The sequence below is a fragment of the Hesperophylax consimilis genome, chromosome 23, assembly GCF_061612785.1.
Source record: "Hesperophylax consimilis isolate HC1 chromosome 23, BYU_Hcon_1.0, whole genome shotgun sequence".
Taxonomy (NCBI): domain Eukaryota; kingdom Metazoa; phylum Arthropoda; class Insecta; order Trichoptera; family Limnephilidae; genus Hesperophylax; species Hesperophylax consimilis.
In genome coordinates, this window is record NC_142858.1 from 24166868 (window position 1) to 24187160 (window position 20293).

General features: G+C 33.6%; 1 protein-coding gene across 7 annotated transcripts in view; it reads right to left on the reverse strand.

The window, feature by feature from the left end:
• LOC149412480 (uncharacterized) overlaps positions 1-20293 on the reverse strand; it is a 42904-nt gene that overhangs the window by 15018 nt on the left and 7593 nt on the right. For 3 of the 7 annotated variants that reach the window (XM_089645950.1, XM_089645949.1, XM_089645954.1), the window contains 12 exons: positions 19598-20192; positions 19333-19408; positions 15320-15399; positions 14737-14815; positions 13658-13721; positions 8361-8423; positions 7827-8174; positions 7056-7103; positions 6226-6297; positions 5311-5352; positions 977-1042; positions 219-281 (listed from right to left, as the gene is read on the reverse strand). In XM_089645950.1, the coding sequence (XP_089502076.1) occupies positions 219-281; positions 977-1042; positions 5311-5352; positions 6226-6297; positions 7056-7103; positions 7827-8174; positions 8361-8423; positions 13658-13721; positions 14737-14815; positions 15320-15399; positions 19333-19408; positions 19598-20192 (1596 nt within the window). Of the gene's footprint in view, positions 1-218; positions 282-410; positions 553-976; positions 1043-5310; positions 5353-6225; positions 6298-7055; positions 7104-7826; positions 8175-8360; positions 8424-13657; positions 13722-14736; positions 14816-15319; positions 15400-19332; positions 19409-19597; positions 20193-20293 lie in introns of all 7 variants that reach the window. The other 4 variants (XM_089645953.1, XM_089645952.1, XR_016304578.1 and 1 more) reach the window with 3 other exon arrangements.

Genomic DNA, 20293 nt, shown 5'->3' on the forward strand with positions numbered 1-20293 from the left:
TATTTTTTTGGCTAAAATTTCGAATAACTCGTTTTTTCAAATTATCGGGGTTCGAATCAACGGGGTTCTACTGTATGGGGGTGCCCGGCATTGGAAAACTACCCGGCAAAAGGGAACTTTACTCTGTATGCCCCCTTGACGTGATTTTGCTCAAAAAATGGCACTATACAAATCATCCAAATATTATTATTATTACGTAAAAGAAAAACTGTATTTACCTGACTCCTTCGATTATTGTTGGACGTATTTTCCGTATATGTTTGGGATGCATAATATAGCTGCTAGAAATAAAATTTCAACTAAATATAAAAACTGCTAGTGGATAATAAAAACCTTTGCAAATGAATTAAAGTAAAATTAAAAAAAGTGTTAAAAATATAAATATAACATATTCCATAACGAGCATATACCTAACATGCATTACTTCTAGGCAGCTTTGAGTACATATATTAGAACGCAATGTGTGACTTTTGATAGCAGCAAGCGATTAGAGATTTTGAGCAGAACCATGAGAATTATGTGTAAAACGTATTGTTTGTAACTAGCGCAAACCTGTGAAAAATCAAGAAAAAATAAAATAAAGGTAAACATAAAATAAAATTGCAAGGGCTGAGAAACAAACCCCGATCAACTGCTTGGAAGGCAACTATGCTGACCATTACACTACAAACTATTTTAACATAATAAATTCATTGTAATATTTACTGAAAATTTAAAAAGAAGAATAAGAGTTATGTACCGAAGATATATTGTTTAAATCATTAATTTTTCACAAAATCACTTTTTTTAAAGTACAAATGAATTGCAAAAATTAGGTTGTAATTTAAAATGTTGTATGCCACTTTAGAAACCCCTGAAAGAACAATATATAAAAAGGAAAAAATTCTCCCGTCACCCTAAGGGTCACCCTAATTACATAAAGAAAATAATGTTGTATAACATCCTCCCCGCAAAGAAAAACGAAAGGCACATTTACTTGTTGGCTTTGTCCATTCTGAAGTGGTCCCATCGTCTGCGGCTGCGCGGGGGGATTACCCGGGTGCTGAAATGTCACCAAAACAACGATATGAATAAATTATAGAACACATATAAAAAATTTAAGGTGGCTCTTTCTCAAAACATAGAAAACAGCCAGTCATCCAGTCGATTTCAGCAATTATGATTCGAACAAGACATTTACCACATCAGCAGAAAACCTTCACGGCGCTTGTAATTACATATATTATGTTTAGAGTTTTTGGTAATTCTGGCTGTTTTCTGTACAATGAAATAAAAAATAAATCAAACAAATAACCGACACACTTAAATTTAAATCAACACTAAAAACATTTCTTTTAAACAAATGTCACTACACCTTGAATGAATACCTTAGATGAATTAAATACCTATGTTTTTATATTTTTTATTTACTGTTATTTATTTTTATTTATTTGTTAACATGTAATTGTTGGGTTATGTGATATAATGTGTATTTGTTGGGTTAAATTATACCCTTTGTACTCTTTTTGTGCAATAAATATTTTTTTTGAATTTTGAATGCATATCTCACATAGTAAGGTAAAAGACGGTTGCAGAATTTACATTCACTAATACGTATTCTACAGAAAACAACCAAACCTGAAAAAACACCCAATATCTCTAAAAATCTACACTTATAGACTATTCCACTTTAAAGTTATAAGAGATTCGTATCTACATTAACGGTCTTACAAACGTGGTGAAAATTTCATTGTGTGTAACCATGTAGTGAAAACCTTACTAATTGAAATGTAAAATAGAAACTGATATACAATAGTTCATGGAAAGATACATAAGATATGTAGTGGTACGCCACTACGCGAGTCGGACGGTGTCGGGTATTACTTAGTACACACCAGGTACCTTAGCGCTAGGCACTGTGTACAACAGATATATACATTGCTTATCCAGTCACAGGAGGTAGTTTATCTGTTGTGTAAACTTGAAATAAAAATAATATCTCATCGAATTTTCGAGGTATTTTAAATGTTTTACAGTTGGTTATAACGTGCACGAGGGGACTGACTAAATTTGCTTCTTATAGCCATAAATCGTTATTTCCAAAATTGGTTTTTTAAAAGTCGTATGTACCTATCTACTTGCCTCTACTATCAATATGTAAGTAAAAATACAGTATATTTTCAGAATACGATTAGGTATTACTCATTAAAAAAAAATAATTATTGATTGTTTTAAAGATTTCTCATTCATGCTTCTCACTTTTCTCTTCAAAACAATTGACGCATTATAACGATCAACACCTGGTTCAAGGCTTCCAAGAAAAATATCACTAAATTGTCTTATCTTGTTTTCACTACCATGTGCGTACTGTACCTACCGCTTGTAAAATCGCACTTGTCATAAATAACTAGCTTGCAGGATTGTTTTGTTTTTCGGCTGTAAAATTATACTTTTCACCAACCAGTGATGCACAACTCGCGGCCCCATTCTTGTCAATTTCATACGGCCCACTTGGCTTCAGAGAAAATTCTAAATGTTTGAGGTAATTCTTGAAAATTATGGCTGATAACAATTTTTTACAGAGTTTTAATCAATTTACACTGCATGTTTCTAAATGGAACCAAATTTGAAGATCCGGTTTGCATAACACGAAATTCAAAAAATTAGATTCTTAAATTTCGCTGTCAACCCCCTCCCATCAATGAAAACAAAACAAAAAAATCCGCTTGTAGGTCGCGGCCTGTTTAAAAAATAAGAAAAGCTGCCCCTCTGGTGAAAAAGTTGTGCATCACTATAAAAATTGATGATAAGTTGTAATACAAAAGAACATTAAAAAGGGAACAAATTTGCGAAGCTCAAATTTCTCACGACTTTTGCAGATTTTATGTCAATTTTAAATTGTGCAAGATGGATAGCAATGGTTCACATAGCCGACAATCTTACACAGGTAGTGCCATAAAAATATGAATCTGTCCCTAACGGGATAGGAAATTCCCGCCAGCCGCCATTGTGCGCCAGGCAACTGCCGCCCCTTTGTTTGTTACTACCTAATTCGAGAATAATTCTTGCTATAAAAATCCGGTCTGGCTGTTTTCTGTACAATGAAATAAAAAATAAATCAAACAAATAACCGACACACTTAAATTTAAATCAACACTAAAAACATTTCTTTTAAACAAATGTCACTACACCTTGAATGAATACCTTAGATGAATTAAATACCTATGTTTTTATATTTTTTATTTACTGTTATTTATTTTTATTTATTTGTTAACATGTAATTGTTGGGTTATGTGATATAATGTGTATTTGTTGGGTTAAATTATACCCTTTGTACTCTTTTTGTGCAATAAATATTTTTTTTGAATTTTGAATGCATATCTCACATAGTAAGGTAAAAGACGGTTGCAGAATTTACATTCACTAATACGTATTCTACAGAAAACAACCAAACCTGAAAAAACACCCAATATCTCTAAAAATCTACACTTATAGACTATTCCACTTTAAAGTTATAAGAGATTCGTATCTACATTAACGGTCTTACAAACGTGGTGAAAATTTCATTGTGTGTAACCATGTAGTGAAAACCTTACTAATTGAAATGTAAAATAGAAACTGATATACAATAGTTCATGGAAAGATACATAAGATATGTAGTGGTACGCCACTACGCGAGTCGGACGGTGTCGGGTATTACTTAGTACACACCAGGTACCTTAGCGCTAGGCACTGTGTACAACAGATATATACATTGCTTATCCAGTCACAGGAGGTAGTTTATCTGTTGTGTAAACTTGAAATAAAAATAATATCTCATCGAATTTTCGAGGTATTTTAAATGTTTTACAGTTGGTTATAACGTGCACGAGGGGACTGACTAAATTTGCTTCTTATAGCCATAAATCGTTATTTCCAAAATTGGTTTTTTAAAAGTCGTATGTACCTATCTACTTGCCTCTACTATCAATATGTAAGTAAAAATACAGTATATTTTCAGAATACGATTAGGTATTACTCATTAAAAAAAAATAATTATTGATTGTTTTAAAGATTTCTCATTCATGCTTCTCACTTTTCTCTTCAAAACAATTGACGCATTATAACGATCAACACCTGGTTCAAGGCTTCCAAGAAAAATATCACTAAATTGTCTTATCTTGTTTTCACTACCATGTGCGTACTGTACCTACCGCTTGTAAAATCGCACTTGTCATAAATAACTAGCTTGCAGGATTGTTTTGTTTTTCGGCTGTAAAATTATACTTTTCACCAACCAGTGATGCACAACTCGCGGCCCCATTCTTGTCAATTTCATACGGCCCACTTGGCTTCAGAGAAAATTCTAAATGTTTGAGGTAATTCTTGAAAATTATGGCTGATAACAATTTTTTACAGAGTTTTAATCAATTTACACTGCATGTTTCTAAATGGAACCAAATTTGAAGATCCGGTTTGCATAACACGAAATTCAAAAAATTAGATTCTTAAATTTCGCTGTCAACCCCCTCCCATCAATGAAAACAAAACAAAAAAATCCGCTTGTAGGTCGCGGCCTGTTTAAAAAATAAGAAAAGCTGCCCCTCTGGTGAAAAAGTTGTGCATCACTATAAAAATTGATGATAAGTTGTAATACAAAAGAACATTAAAAAGGGAACAAATTTGCGAAGCTCAAATTTCTCACGACTTTTGCAGATTTTATGTCAATTTTAAATTGTGCAAGATGGATAGCAATGGTTCACATAGCCGACAATCTTACACAGGTAGTGCCATAAAAATATGAATCTGTCCCTAACGGGATAGGAAATTCCCGCCAGCCGCCATTGTGCGCCAGGCAACTGCCGCCCCTTTGTTTGTTACTACCTAATTCGAGAATAATTCTTGCTATAAAAATCCGGCTAGGAAATTCTTCAAAACTCCCAAATATTTTTTCAGACCTTGTATAAATGAAATAGAAAAGTAAAAATTTTCTTGTAGATTAAATTATCCTAATTAATGTAATGTGTTATTCTATTAGAAAGGTTTTCACTTAAACGGTTGTCTATGAATTCAATAAAATTTTCACCACTAATGTGATGGTATGTAATATGATTTTGTGCAATAATTATCATGTTAATTTTATATAAATTGTCTTCATTCATCAACGAACATTCATTCACCACCAGTATGAACAATGTTCAATGGCGGAATCAATTGTGGTAAAATTTAAATGTTTTTTAGGAACTGCCTCCAATTTTTTAAACTTTAATTGTGTTTATCTTAGAATAACATTTACCTACAAGGTTACACCACTTAGACTGACTGTCTCATATAATTCTATTTGAGATTTACCTGATGAGGAACAGGCTGGTAGTTATATTGCATTGTCTGGGTCTGTAAAAGAGTAAATAAGTTCATTAATTTACATTTAAAAATTGCTAACAGACATGACAATGTATTTATAAAACAACTTTCTTTTCTGTAAGGTTTTTGGAAATTTGAACACTATTAAGTCAAAAAAATGTGCACAAAAGAAAATGAACTAAAAATAAATTTAGGCCTAGTCGTTGTCACATCGGCGGTTAACCGGGCCCACTATTTGAAGTAGAAAATGTAAATATATATTAGAACAAGAATGATGTCTATCTCTTTTTCCCACCCCTTAAAGCAGTATTTCGATACTCTATAATGAAATTTTGCATGCTACATTCAAAATAAGCAGAAAATGACAGTCTACATTTGATTTCGAAAAACTTTGCATTAAGCCCGCGCAACGCCGGGGGCATAAAACTTTCTTCAACGGGTTTTTACACCCACAGATAAAATGCACAAACTTAAAGCTCAAAGCTAAAAGCTCGAAACAAAACGTCAACCAAAATCATTGTCGATGACACGGCGACTTCCCTGAGGGACGATCCATTCATTTTAACCTATTATTTTTCATTTTCACATTAATTTATTTTTCTTGAAATGTAATTGTACATATTTTTTTCCCATTTAATATGGTAGACTTGGATTGCACGGTGCGTTTGGCTGATAAGGATATTAAATTAAGAAGTGAATGGTAGAAGAATTTGAGGTCACCCGAGGAAGAAAAATACTTATCTGTGGTAAAGTGACGCATATTAAGGAATCAAATGAGGCATATTAAGGAAGAAGGCAAGCGAATTTTTAAAAACAAAATAAAATAAAATTGCTCATCTACGAGTTGAAATTAATAAGTTAAGTCGGGTTAAGTTAATTTAATGATAACAAAGGTATATTTACAATCTGTCCAGTTTGCTGAGTCTGCTGGGTGGAAATCATTATTGGAGACGACTGAGTTGACGTCACATCAACCTGAAAAAGTTTTAATTACAAATTTATTCAAACATATATTTATCAAATAAATAAGTATTATTACGAAATCCTCTGGTCCCTCAGCCCAACCCTCATTTTATGCCATAGATTTTAGGTTTTTTAAAAATTACCAATTAAGATAGGAGTAAATTTTTTTTCTTTTCTTTAGCAATTAGTATTATCTCAAATCTTGTGGATCGACTGGAAGTCAAACTGAATCGATTCATTAAAATAAATTGATGCATATTGATATTTCAGAAAATTATATCAAATTGTTAATAACAAACCCTCTACCCTGCTGCATGTAAGATATCAAAGTTATTTTTATTATCATTGTTGTGTTGTTTTTCTGTTTTCACTTTATGTTTTTCTTTTTATTTATGTTTATTTCTGTGTGAAATATGAATGTTATGTGGAAACTTTACTGGTTCATGCAAATGTGTAAAATGTAATTATTTAACTAAAATATGTAAAACTGTTTAATTCCCCAATTAACTAAAATAAAAAATATACATATGAAATATGTAGTAGGCAGAGAGGACAGACCGCAAAATATCTCAGTCTTGGCACATACTTCTTGCCTCATTCACATTCATACATTGTCTCTATCTTCCTCGGGCATCCCTGACTTCTTTTACCATTCACATTCGCATCATATATTCTCTTTACACTCCTTTCTTCATTCATTCGCTCTACATGCCCAAACCATCTAAGCGTCCCTTTCATACGTCTGGAATAATGACTTATTAAGTAGGTACCGGGCGTTGGGCAGGAGTGGTCCATGTAGACTGGTTGTATACTTGTTCCTGAAATGGAAGAAATAACATCTAAGTAATAACTCTTAAATAATATCACAGGTGTCTGAATTTTTTTATACTTAGGTATAACAAAATATAACAAAAAAAAATATTATATACAGGGTTTTCCAATAAGAGGTGTTATTTTGATATTCAATCGTAAAAGATCAATGGTTTCGTAGCTTGTGTGGCACGTAGGGCCGTCTTGTTGAAAGTAAACGTTGTCCAGATCAATACCATCCAATTCCGGCCATAAAAAATCATTAATCATCTCTCGATAGCGATCCATTCACCGTAACTGTTGCTCCAGCCCCATTTTCGAAAAAGTAAGGTCCAATGACTCCGCCGGACCATAAACCGCACCAAACAGTCACACGTTGAGAATAGAGAGGCTTTTCAACAATAATTCTTGGGTTTTCCGAGCCCCAGATGCGACAATTTTGCTTGTTGACGAAGTCACCGAGGTGGAAATGGGCCTCATCACTCAAGATGATTTGCATTTGATTCACAAAAGTGAATTTTAATAATTTCAATGCGTTGTTGAAGTGTGTATCGTTCCATTTTTATTAATGGCGTAGTTTCTACTTGTCAAAAGTGAAAAAATAACAGCTTTCAAAGTAACATCTACTGAAATAGCGGGCTATTCAAAATAACACCTCTTATTGGAAAACCCTGTATTAAATAATAGTTACTTATTAAGGTTTGTTTGCAACATAATACATTATAACGTACCCTCGCTTGTGTTGTAACTCCATTTATATTCTGTTGATGCAGGTTTTGATGTACTTGCTGTTGATGTAACTGCTGTTGCACCTGGGGGGGTAGCTGGTGCAGCGGCACGGACGCAGGAAGTGGCGGCTGTTGCTGAGACGGCACAGGCATCTGCTGCGGCGCCATCACCATCAGCTGGTGTGGCCCCGCCGATGCCACCTGTTGTGGCCCCGCAGGTACCAGCTGCTGTACCATTGCCGGTTGCTGGGGCATAGCTGGCGCCTGATGAATTTGATTAACCTGTTGCTGCTGTGGCACTGACTGTGCCAATTGGCTAACAACACGGAGATTAGGATCCACAGGAACCCCCTGAAATAAAAGTTATTTTTAAAGTTTAACAAAATAAGTAGGTGAATCATTCTATGCATACTAGTGACATGCAGTTAGATTTGATAGCAGACTGGTGATTTTTCAACACTTTTAAAAAAAAAACTGCTAATTATTTACCTACATAGATTAAGTTTACGTTAAGCAAAATAAATAAATTAAGCTTACATTATCGTCACATCTCATAGCGTATCGCGTCATGTGTTCAATCACAGCATCACGCTGCCGTACCTGAAAACAGTAATAATTAATATAATATTTATTATTATATAATAACTTTACATACTATTTGTTTATTTTTGTATTAATCTTATATATTCTTCTTTTTAAACAACAAGAGTACTGCACCCACAGCTCTGTACTGGTCAAATAAACAATATCACTATTCAATTTATTGAAGATGGTTAACCACATTAATGTAATAATTTAATAAATTTAGAAGATAATATCAATCAATCTAAATGAAACAGAACAAGACACAGAAAATGAAAAGGTAACGGTCACAACTGGAGATCGAACAGTCTTACCGGGACAACTACTATTTAAGTAAATTATATTCAACCAACAAAGGACTCATTTATAAAATCGTTATATGTCAAATACATATCCTCCGATTTCAAATTCAAATTTAAAAAAATAATAATTATTGTTTCAAACTATAATAAAAGATATTCCAACCAATCCAAATATATTATTCCAAAAACAAAAACTTCAATGGCCCAATTTTATAGTTACTTTATTTATTGAAAAATGCATCCATTTGAAGCTATATTTAATGCATTGATAACTGAAAAAACCGAGTAAGTTCGTTTTGTATTGGCCATTGAATGATGATGTTTTTTTACTATTTTATACACATACTTAATTTATTTAATAATACGTCCATTTGAAGATATATTTAATGCATTGATAACTGGAAAAACTGAGCATGTTTGTTTTGTATTGACCATTGAATGATAATGTTTTTTTACATAGCTCCACACAGGATTCAGGTGATTATACAAGTAAAAAAGAAAATATCTTTATTACTTGTACTATCGTGTAGAATGACTTCCTAACACCGTGTATAATATATTTTTGAAATGATTTAATTTATTAAAAGGGTAATATGTAAAGGTTGAGAATAATCGGGATTTTGCATCACCTACCGATGGAACAGAATAATATTGCTAGCAACGTTCACCGAGTGGAAAGGTTATTAGCCTATGGGGGTATTTCACTATGTCGGGCTAAATATCTGACTAGCTATCCGTTGGCTGGATTTAAAGATCAGAATAACTTCGTTATTCAACGGCGACCGTTTCACCATTGTTTCGAACTTTCGGATAGATAACACTCGAAATAGTCTGGCAACATCGCAAAATGTTTGCAGTTTCTCCATCTACTGCCACGGCTGTCATGCGTCACAGTCCGCACACCGCGAAGTGTGCATTTTTTTGGTTATGTTATGTTGATTATCAGGTCATTTTAGATAGATTCGTGTCAAATTAATACATTGTTTCTTATTTTGAACACAATCAAATAATTCAGGATGGATCATACAAGCATTCAAATTCATTCTACAAAATTCGACTCACTTCTCAGCTGTTAAACTCGGAATGTTTTGACGCCATCTTTGATTCGAGGAATAGCGCCTAACGTGAAGTTCGAGCACTGATTAGTCAAATCTTTACTCCGAGTCTTGAATCTTTACTTTAACCCGAGCGTTAGCGTTATTCAGATATAGTGAAAACGAAAAAATGACTAATCCGCGGATTAGTGCTTGGTCAGAACATAATCAGAGATAGTGAAATACCCCCTATGTCAAATAATCGTGAGTGATATCGACCCTTTTTACACATGGCGGTTAAATGCATGGGGGCTTTAGTTAATTACACGACACATGAAGACTATTTGTATTTTTAGTTTGGAATGATCTCAAAAGATGGCAGTAATCCAATATTCTTATCTTTGAACGACTATGGAACCCCTGTGCGCAGCTATTGGCGGTGGGCGTTTACAAAATTACAAATCCGTTTGGGTGTGCACGGTCTTAAGGATCTTTTCATACTAAAAGTTTTTTAATCACTAACTTCAAACTCAGTTCAATGTTTATCAGAAGACTTAAACAATGAAAGCAAAAGTACCTGTACATTAATTTATTGCACTCGCAAATGCACTGATAAAAATTATATCTTTAACCTCTTTATTTTTCTCTCTTAACATAAACTGACACTTTATTTGAATACGTTTGTCATGATTCAATGAATTATTTGCGATTTTTTTCTATACGATATCCGCAGAATTTTAAAAAATTACATCAACAAAGATAAACATAGTTTATCGTAATATTCAAGTTCAAGATGGCTATCGTTTGTCACACAAAAAACTTTATACTGATATTTTTTCACATCTCAATACCTTAATAATCTTAGGTCGTAGATATCTCTATCTCACTGCGGTCATGTCCGAAAACCGCATTTAAAATAAATTTTGTATGATACTAAGCATAACGTCAGACATGACAGTGTTTCTACTCTTTTATCTGTATAGCAAAGAAAAAGAAAGGAGATAGCTTGGAGAAAAATTTTAAGTGACCCACAGTAGGTACATACAGTAGCTTCTCATTTGGACGCTAGATGGCACTGGAACCCGCAATTACCGTACAAATATGCATGAAAATTAAAACTAAATTAATAATCCGGTAGTTAAATGCTTTTTTATATTAATACTATTACAGCATATTTTGGGAGGTCATTGACCAATGGATCCCCATAGAAAAGCCGCCACTGATTACAGTTTACATAGATAATAAGTTCCAATCAGTGGCGGTTCGTGGTCTTTTTAACAGGGGGTTCAGAAATTCAAGAGAAGATAAACATATCTAATTAAAATTTACTTACTGTTGTCCTTCGTCAAATAGTCGAATACGGCAGCAGTCACACAACTTAAATAAAGTTAGTGGGAGGGGTACCTACATATTATTGTTTTTAAATCACTTTACACTAGACACAATTATTAGATAATGAGAAAAGTTTTATAGGAATTAAATTATATTTATAATTATTAATAAAGGAAAGATCAATTACTCCAATTTTACACCACGATGGGTCGCCTCCAAAAACTAAACAGGAGAAGCAAAATAACCGATTGGTTTCCTCGCAACCACATAACCAAGTACACCTCGCGTACCACTCACGTTTAAAAACTCGAGTGAATTTCTCGGTTTTCGCGGCACAAACCTGGTTTAATGAGAGGTCAGGACGCGGAGGCCCTTTATTTTTAATTTCCAACCTTTTTTCATAAGTATTGGCATTATTTTTTTATATAGACAACACTGTATTCCGCCATTGTATAAAAAAATTATGACAAAATATTCGCGACAATCAAAAAACGCAAACGCATAAATAAACATATACGCAAACGCTTTCAATTTGAAATGCGAAAGAATACTGGAGAAGACAAAACACAAAATTGCATAACTAGCGACGACAATGGGGCGTTTGCCGAAACTTTCGCAAATATAATTAAGGAATATAACGACTTATCTAAAAAAAAAAAATACGAAAACAGAAATCAAAATCGGTCTACTTCAATAGGTAGTAGATTTACAAATGCCATAAGCAAACGGTTGGAGAAATGCAGAAACAAGAAAACAAAAATATGTACAAAAATGACTACAAAGTTAAATACCATAAATATAACATAAAAAATAACACTTGCTTCCCTATGGTTCAAAGGTCAAACGTCGGCCAGTCAGTCCGCGAAGTTGTCGGGTTTCTTCGGTTACATTCGTCAATGTTCGGAGGTCACGTGATATCATACCGCGTGATCGACGCACACAATTTGTCTTAGTTTTGCGAAAAAAGACCAAATTTTGTATAAGTCACCGTCATAGGGTCTGTACCGGCTAAAATTCTTTTGTATGAAGAGTTTGGCGCGGATTTCAACTCGCACAAACTTGGAATATGTATCGTATTTTTCGGTGGCGCGGGTTTTGAAGGCAAAATTTTAATAGCGTGCTATCTATAATGTGCTTATATTATTATAAAACAAGTTTGTTTTATTTTCTCATCTTTTTAATGGGGGTTCGCCGCACAAACGCACTCAAAAACGCACGAAAACCGCCATTGGTTCCAATAATTAATTAATAATTACAATATTTCACCATTTAGCATAATACACTCGTGCGAACACACTCTACGCTATATGTGAATGTGTCCTTAGATAATGTGAGTAATTAATTTAGCCGTGTCTGCCACGCACGATACTGGTAGATGTGAATAAATGCTTGGCAGGCAAAAGTTTCTTAAAATTTAAAATATGTCCGATTTCTATGTAAGTTCGAAGATAGTTATGGAATTATGCAAAAAAGTTACATTTAAAATAGGTACCATTGGTTGTATTTATTTTTATAATGGTTCCATTTGGGTAGTACTTCGAGCTCATCTGAAATATGTGTGAAACTGAGAAAATAAATGAAATATTATATATAATGATGACTAAATGCCTCGAGTTTTTTTGGGCAGAGTATTCTTAGACAGAAAATGCAAATACAAAACACTCTTAATATTTACTTTTTCATAACTTTCAAGCATTAGTATTATATTTGGGAACCAAACTATTTCAAATTCCATCTCAGTTTCATAAAAATGACAGATTGTTGTCCTTGTTGTTCCAAGGCAACGATATATCGGCACCGTGATTGGCAGACACGGTATAATGGTGACAATCAGAACAATGGCGGCGTATCAACAGCTGATTATGACTTTTTTTTTTAATTTTTTTTTTTTTGTTTTTTTTATAGTGAATACCTCACAAGAGTCCCAACTGCTCCCGTCTGGAGCCAGTGAGACTATGGCATCCCCAATTGGGGGATGTTGTGAGGCTGAAGGTAAGTGGGGAAGGGAAAGAGGAAGGTGGGGAAGTACCTGGCTATTCAGATCTAGTCACTAAACACGGCTAAAGCCATTTGGAGCAACGTTTCAATTCTGAATGGTGGTCTTACACCAGGGCGATACTGGTAGTATCTTCCACTCTGGAACGTGCCGCAAATATACTATATATTATTTTAATTAATTAATTGTGAAATAACACAAATTAATCAAATAAAATTTATTTGCGCACGCCGGGTTCGAACCCGCGACCTTCGGAATGGCAGTCCAATGCGTTACCACTGGACTATGCCGGCCGTCAAAGGCGAAGCCATGCGAACCCAATTTCAATTCCTTCCTTTTCAAATTAAAACGAATTGAAATTGCATTCGCCCATGCAGTGTCATTATCAGCTGTGGTTGCGGCGCTCTTTTAAACAGACAAAATATTCTAGTAGAGATTGACTGTCGATGTCGGGCGGTGCCGGTGGCGGTGTCTCTGCGGACACGCTACACTATAATGTGAATGTGCTCATAGATAAATGTAAGCAATTAACTATGCTGTGTCTGGCACTTTACATGCCGGTAGATGTAAATAGACATTTAAAGTTACCTGTCTCTGCAAAGCTTTTTTCTCTTCCAGGAGCGTTGTTATGGTAAGTTGCTCCACTTGGTCTCTACAAAACAAAACAGTAAATTATATCATATTCAGAAAAAGTTATGAAAAATACATAAATTTATTGTGACATGTATTTGTTACTAGTGGATTTAAACTAGTAATACAGCAATTCCTCCTGATAATATAATTTTTGTAATAATTACAATAAAATAACTTTGTTTTTAATACAACTTTATGGTATTTTTTTTTAATATATAAAATCAACTAGTTTCGGTTTACCCTGAACCTTCATCAGGGTTATATAAAAACAAATTAAATCGATAACACAGTTAGTGTATTTATAGGTAAGATAGAAGAGGGAGAGAGAACATCAACGTTACAGAAAGAGACAATCATTAAACCATTCTGGCAACTGCAAGATGAAATGTAATGATTGTCCAGCATTTTACATAGGTAAAACTGCAAGAAATGTTCAAACAATTTTGAACACTTGAGGTGCTTAAAATCTAAAAGTTCTGGAAATAAAATAATCTAATTTACTCAATAAACAATTAGACAAATAGCCCCATTTTAAACATATTCCCCTCCTCTCCACCTACTTTCACCACTACTTCCCCCTCGCCCCCCACCAAAGTTGATGTTCTCTCTCCCTCTTACAAATTACACTGTTCTAAATACACTGTAACTCTGTAATGATTTAATATGTTTTTATATAACCCTGATGAAGGTTCAGGGTGAAACGAAACTGGTTGGTTTTATATATTAAAAAAATAAATACAATAAAGTGATATTAAAAATAAAGTTATTTTATTCTAATTATGTATGTCCACAAAGTGTTTGGTACATGTGAAAATTTATAACTTTTTGTATTGCAGTTGTGTGTGAAAAATAGGGTGTGTTGTAAATGCTGTTTGGATCGATTTTCCGTTTCGATTTTGAATGGTTGTATTTCACCAATGCGATACTGAGAGTATCCGTGTTTATACTTATGCCGGCAGAAAAAATATCCAAATATTTCAGTGGAATTTATCTCAATATTTTGCAGAAAATTAATATTGTAAAATCAAACCAACCTTAGCAAGTTTCTCTCATGTGTCTGTGATGCCGGAATTCTTAATCCAGGATTTGATCCGGGTAAATCATTTACACCTCCTAAAAATTAATGACAGAAAACACATTAATTTATTATTATTTTTTTACATGAATATCGCACAAAAGTTCCAACTGCTCACGACTCTCCGGATCCAGTGATGATGGTCACCAAACACATCCATATTCCTAATCCATTGAAAGTAATTTGTTCAACCAACTTACAATTAAATTCCATGACCTCAAAACATGTTTTTATAAATCCAATAAACGTTAAATAGCCTTTAAATATATTAATCGCTGCTTAATGTATGGATGGATGTAAATTGTTTTCGAAGGAATCTTGGGCCCCTAGCACAAACGCATCGAAAAAGGATTTATCAAATATGTTCAATTTTGGTAAGTGAGCTGTAAGTTGTTAGTTTGGTTGGCAGTAATGTGTAGTCGTACATGGGAATGATGACAACTTACCAACACTGTCGATACCTTTATCAATGTGCTTGCGCTAGGGGGCTGAACTACTTTTTTAAGCGTTTAAGCGAAAAAATTAAATTAAATATTTCTTACCATGGGTTACTGCAGGAATCATGCCAGGGTGAGCTGGGTGCAGGGGCTCCACCTTGCGTTTATATGCATCGTCTCCATTACTAGTATATAGAAAACAGATAATATAATAATATTGTATTAATTTTTCGGAATAACTTAATTGAGTAAAACCTCAAATTGTAATATTTAAATATTGAAGACAATATTAGTGATTTTTTAAACGAAAATCTGAAAAATAAAAATCCTGGGTTCGAGTCCCAGATGTGACCGTTTCCTTTTCTGATTTTTCTGTTTCAGATTTTCGTTTAAAAAATCACTAATATTGTCTTCAATATTTTAATAATATTGTCACTGTTCTGACTCAAACCCTTGTATCTATCTACAAAAACATTTCCCAGAAGATGAAAAAAACTATCTATTTTCCTTGTTTTAAAATATTTCAAAGCAATTCTTTCTTATCCACTCGAGCGGGTGTTCGGTTTTCGATTCAGCCATTCGATGTAATTAATATCATACCTCCGAATATTAATATGGAAACACTTGAACTACTTACTGCGGTTTAAAGCCAATTAATCCACCTAGATTTAACCATTTATCCTATATTTTTAGGTTTTAAAATTTATTATTTAAATTGTTTAAATCATTAAATTTATAGTTTATAAAAACCACCTGCCTAAATTTGGATAGCAATCGTTCGAGTGGTTATTTAATTTACCACATTATTTTGTACTAATTAAATTAAAAAATAATTGCTTTAAAATAATATAAAATAAGGAAAAAAGACAGGTTTCTTTCATCCCCTAAGAAAAAAAGAAGACATACGTTTGACGAAGACATATCTTTTGAAGACATACGAGATTCAGTCAGAACAGCGGTGACATATCAAAAATTGTTCATTTTATGTACTTTGAATATGAAACAACATTCTATAAAAAAAGCTATAATACGTGATAATGAAATGGAATCTCACCAATTCGGCACCATTTACGTGAAACTCTCTTAAGAAGTTTTCCAAAGGACCGGAAAAAACTTCTTAACCACTCAGAACATTAGAACGTCAAAAGACGTAAATATCATAATAACGGTCAAGACATTAGAACGTCTTTTCACGTAAACGCGCGAGATTTTACAAAAATCGATTTATTTCCATCACTAGTATACGGATTGCCATGATTTAAAAAACAGAGTATCGATAATGAATAACGCTACGCGTCTGTATTCAAGAATATCTATAGAACGGAGAGGTGCATTATCTAAGCCGATTGAATCTTTCATCTTGTTTGTTCATAATTTATTGCGTTTCTAAATAATTTATTAAAAATATTTTAGTTTGGACGGTTAACATTTTGAGGTGACTAATAGTTTTTAATTATATTTCTTCAATATATAAAGTGTTATTTCTTTATGATACTCAGAAAAAAGTACATTTTTCAAGGCTTTGAAATAATTGTAAGCGATTTTTACATATTTGTGACGTTTTCATAAAATGTATATTTAGAAACGCAAATATTTACGTATAACAACACAATGCGATAGTGGATTTCATAATCTTTCCAAAACATTTTTTAGAATGAGGCTACGTTTCCCAAAACGTGAGTTATGACGCTTTTAGCAAAACTCGTAAATAACACAAAAATTATCACGTTTTGACAGTTCTCAAAGGAACACATAGTAAATAAAAGTCTTTGTCTGAGAGGTTAAGCGAAAACCTTACATGTGGGATAAGTTGAGCAATTTTTTAAAATCCAGTCTCAAGGGACCAAAAAAGGGACCTTCACTGTACATAAAAGATGAAAACTATAAAAACATGTACATACATGTTTAAGTATCTGTGCTCATAATAAAGATCGGTACAGTTTTACTTAAGACTACCGTTTTTAATGCGCATTTAATAACAAAACAAACATTTGATCAACTAAGTGACAATATACAACAACTTTTTTCATTTACGATTATGAAAAATATTAATAATAATTTATGTAAAAATTTGCCAAATGACGCACTATTTTGACAGAACACCTATATGAAGTTCGCGCATAATTCGCGTTTGTTTGCCAACCTACCAATAGAAAACACGAAATACGTAACGGGTTTTTTATTAAATAAATAGTGATTAACCATTTTTTTTTAAATTATATATTTAATTTATTTATATGATTAAAAATAATGTAAATAAAAAACTTCATTATTTATATAAAAGTGTTTACAGTTTTATATTTTATAGTTTTTTTAATATTAAAAACCCTAACCTAACTTAACGTAGCCTATCCTAACCTAACCTATTAGGTTACCTATCCTAACCTAACCTAAAATCAAAGATTTTTTTTTTTTAAATCGTATTAAGGCGATGCCATACGTCGTGTGACATTTTGAATCAAGCCGCTAACAATAACACTCCTTATGTAGATGGTGATAAGGTTTAAATTCCCGTTCAACACCATCTGTCTTTTTTGATAAATACAAGAAAAAAACATCGCCAAAAAGTAGCTTTTAATTTATTTTGCGGACGTTCAGGCACAAATATTTAATTGTTTTACGATCATTTTATAAAGAACTTAATTTACCACATTATACAATAAAACTGTAACCGAAAATGGGTTCGTAAGTAGTTGATTTTGAACATTAAAGCAGTTTTTATAAGCCTGATACATTATTTTTTCTAGGCTTATTAAAAGACTTATCTAAAAAATAATGGATCATTTATTAGACCAAGATGTGTTCTACTCGCAGTATTTAATCAAAGCATCTACAACATTTCTAAGTGATCAAATGTTCAAACCAAAAAAACATGAATTTACATTGCTACGTATGGCATCGCCTTAGCGTGACCAGGGATCCCTAATAATTACCTTTATTATATATTAATTAACCTGGTAAAATGGTTGTTTTATTATAGATATAAGTGAACTATATTAATTAATAAAAAGATAGTTTTTTTTTTTGTTATAAGGGGCCGTTCAAGTATTACGTAAGCAGATTTATTACAATTATTTACCCCCTCTTCCCCCTTGTCACCAAAAGTAAGCAAAGCTCTTACCCCCCCTCCCATGCTTACGTAAAAATTGGTACCTATATGCATTTTTCTGTTAATGTATTCTGTTTTATAAACAATTCAACTTTGGCGAAAGAGGATCAACGGTAACACAAATATTAACTTGCTTTGATTTGCTTACAACACGTCGAATCGTCAATCGTACTGAAACAAAACAATAGATTGATGGAAGAAATTTAGACAAGTGAGTAGCGCGTGGTAATTCCCCCATTCGCTTCTAAGCGAGTACCAATGTATTAATTATTTGTGGGAATCCCCGAATATGTATTCTGTTTTCAAATATAGACAATGTGTGGGTTGCCAATGTGTAAAAAAAATATAACTACTGCTGAGCAGTGCTGACGTAATCACTATCTCGACCCCCCCACCCCCCATGTCATCAAAAATAAGCAAAGCAAAGACCCCCCTGCCCCCCTATAGTGCTTACATAATACTTGAACGGCCCCTAATACTTTAAATAATTTATATCATATGGGTTTTTTATTTACATAATTTGAGAGTGTATCAGATTAGAGATTTGTTGGCTAATTTTAGAATCAATTATTTTTAGATTTTTCAACTACACAATGAAGGATACCTATGTGAATTCCTCTGGAAAGATCATTTCCACATCACCAGGACAAAGTGCACGCATTTTTCAAAATGGTTACGTTGGCAGTGCCTACAAACAAACGCGAATTATGCGCGAACTTCATATGGGTGTTCTGTCAAAATGGCACGTCAGTTGGCAAATTTTCGCATAAATAATTATTTACGTAAATGCGTATTAAAAATGGTAGTTGTAAGTAAAAGTTTACCTAAAGATTTTATTAGCTTTATAAATTAATGTAACAGTGCCAGCTGTACGCTTTTGCCACATCAAAGAAAATACAATTTGGAACAGTTTTGTAAGAAACACGAAAAATAATAAATGTATGTGCCAGTGCCAGATTAGATATTATTCCTCTGAGAATTTTTTTAATGAATGAAATAAAATGGTTACCTGCTAGTTGTGTCTTTTTCTACAGGCAGGGTCGGTGGCGGAACACTGAAATTCATTGCTTTTAGAGGAATGGCATCTGAAAAATAGCAAAGTAAATTTTATTACCCTGTACTAATTTCGAAGATGCTGCTTTTATATGCAATTGCAAACTGACACAAATATTCAAATGAATAGAATTGATTACCCATCTGTAAAATAAGTAAATTTGAATTAAAAACAAAACAACACTGTTCTTTTATCGTGGAAATGCACATAAAATAATTACCTGCCGGTCGCTTCCCTAGCCCTTTTAGGGTTGTTGTCACAGATGGCGTTGTAGTAGTGGCATTGTTATTCTTTGGAGGAAGTTTACCAAAAATTTTATAGTATTCCTCCTCTTCCAAGTTTCCGTGATAGAAGGAACAACTGTTTCGGGTGCATATTGAGTTTAAATAGTCATGACAGAAGGCAAATGATTTTTTCCCATGGCCACCGTCCACCTTCTTTTTTGTTCGTCCCATTTTAAAGGGAACAAGACCCGCGGTTGGTTGTAGAGGGGGAGGCTGTGCAGGATCAAACGTCATTGGTGAAGGCAATGGGGCTCCAGGAGGAACGGGTGGTCGGGGCGGCAGGGGGGCGCAGGAGGCGGTTGGGGAAGGTGGTGGTGATGCAGGGGGCAGTCCTACTGGGAGAGCCGGAGGGGTGGAAGGGGGTGGTAGATCTGGGGGCAGGGCGGGCAGTGGGGACATCCCACCGTTCTCTTCGATCCCTTCCATTTCTATGGGGGGAGTCTCACGCTCCGAGGTGGTTACAGTTACTTCAATCTCTGCTATTGGCAGCAGAGATGATGACTCCTCTAGAATCTGGTCAGACATTATAATCTGGAAAAGATAAGAGAAAACCATCCGTTGAGTAGAGAAAAATATAATTAGTAAGCATAGAACATAAATGTAGTATGGAAAAATAGTAGATTTTATTTTTA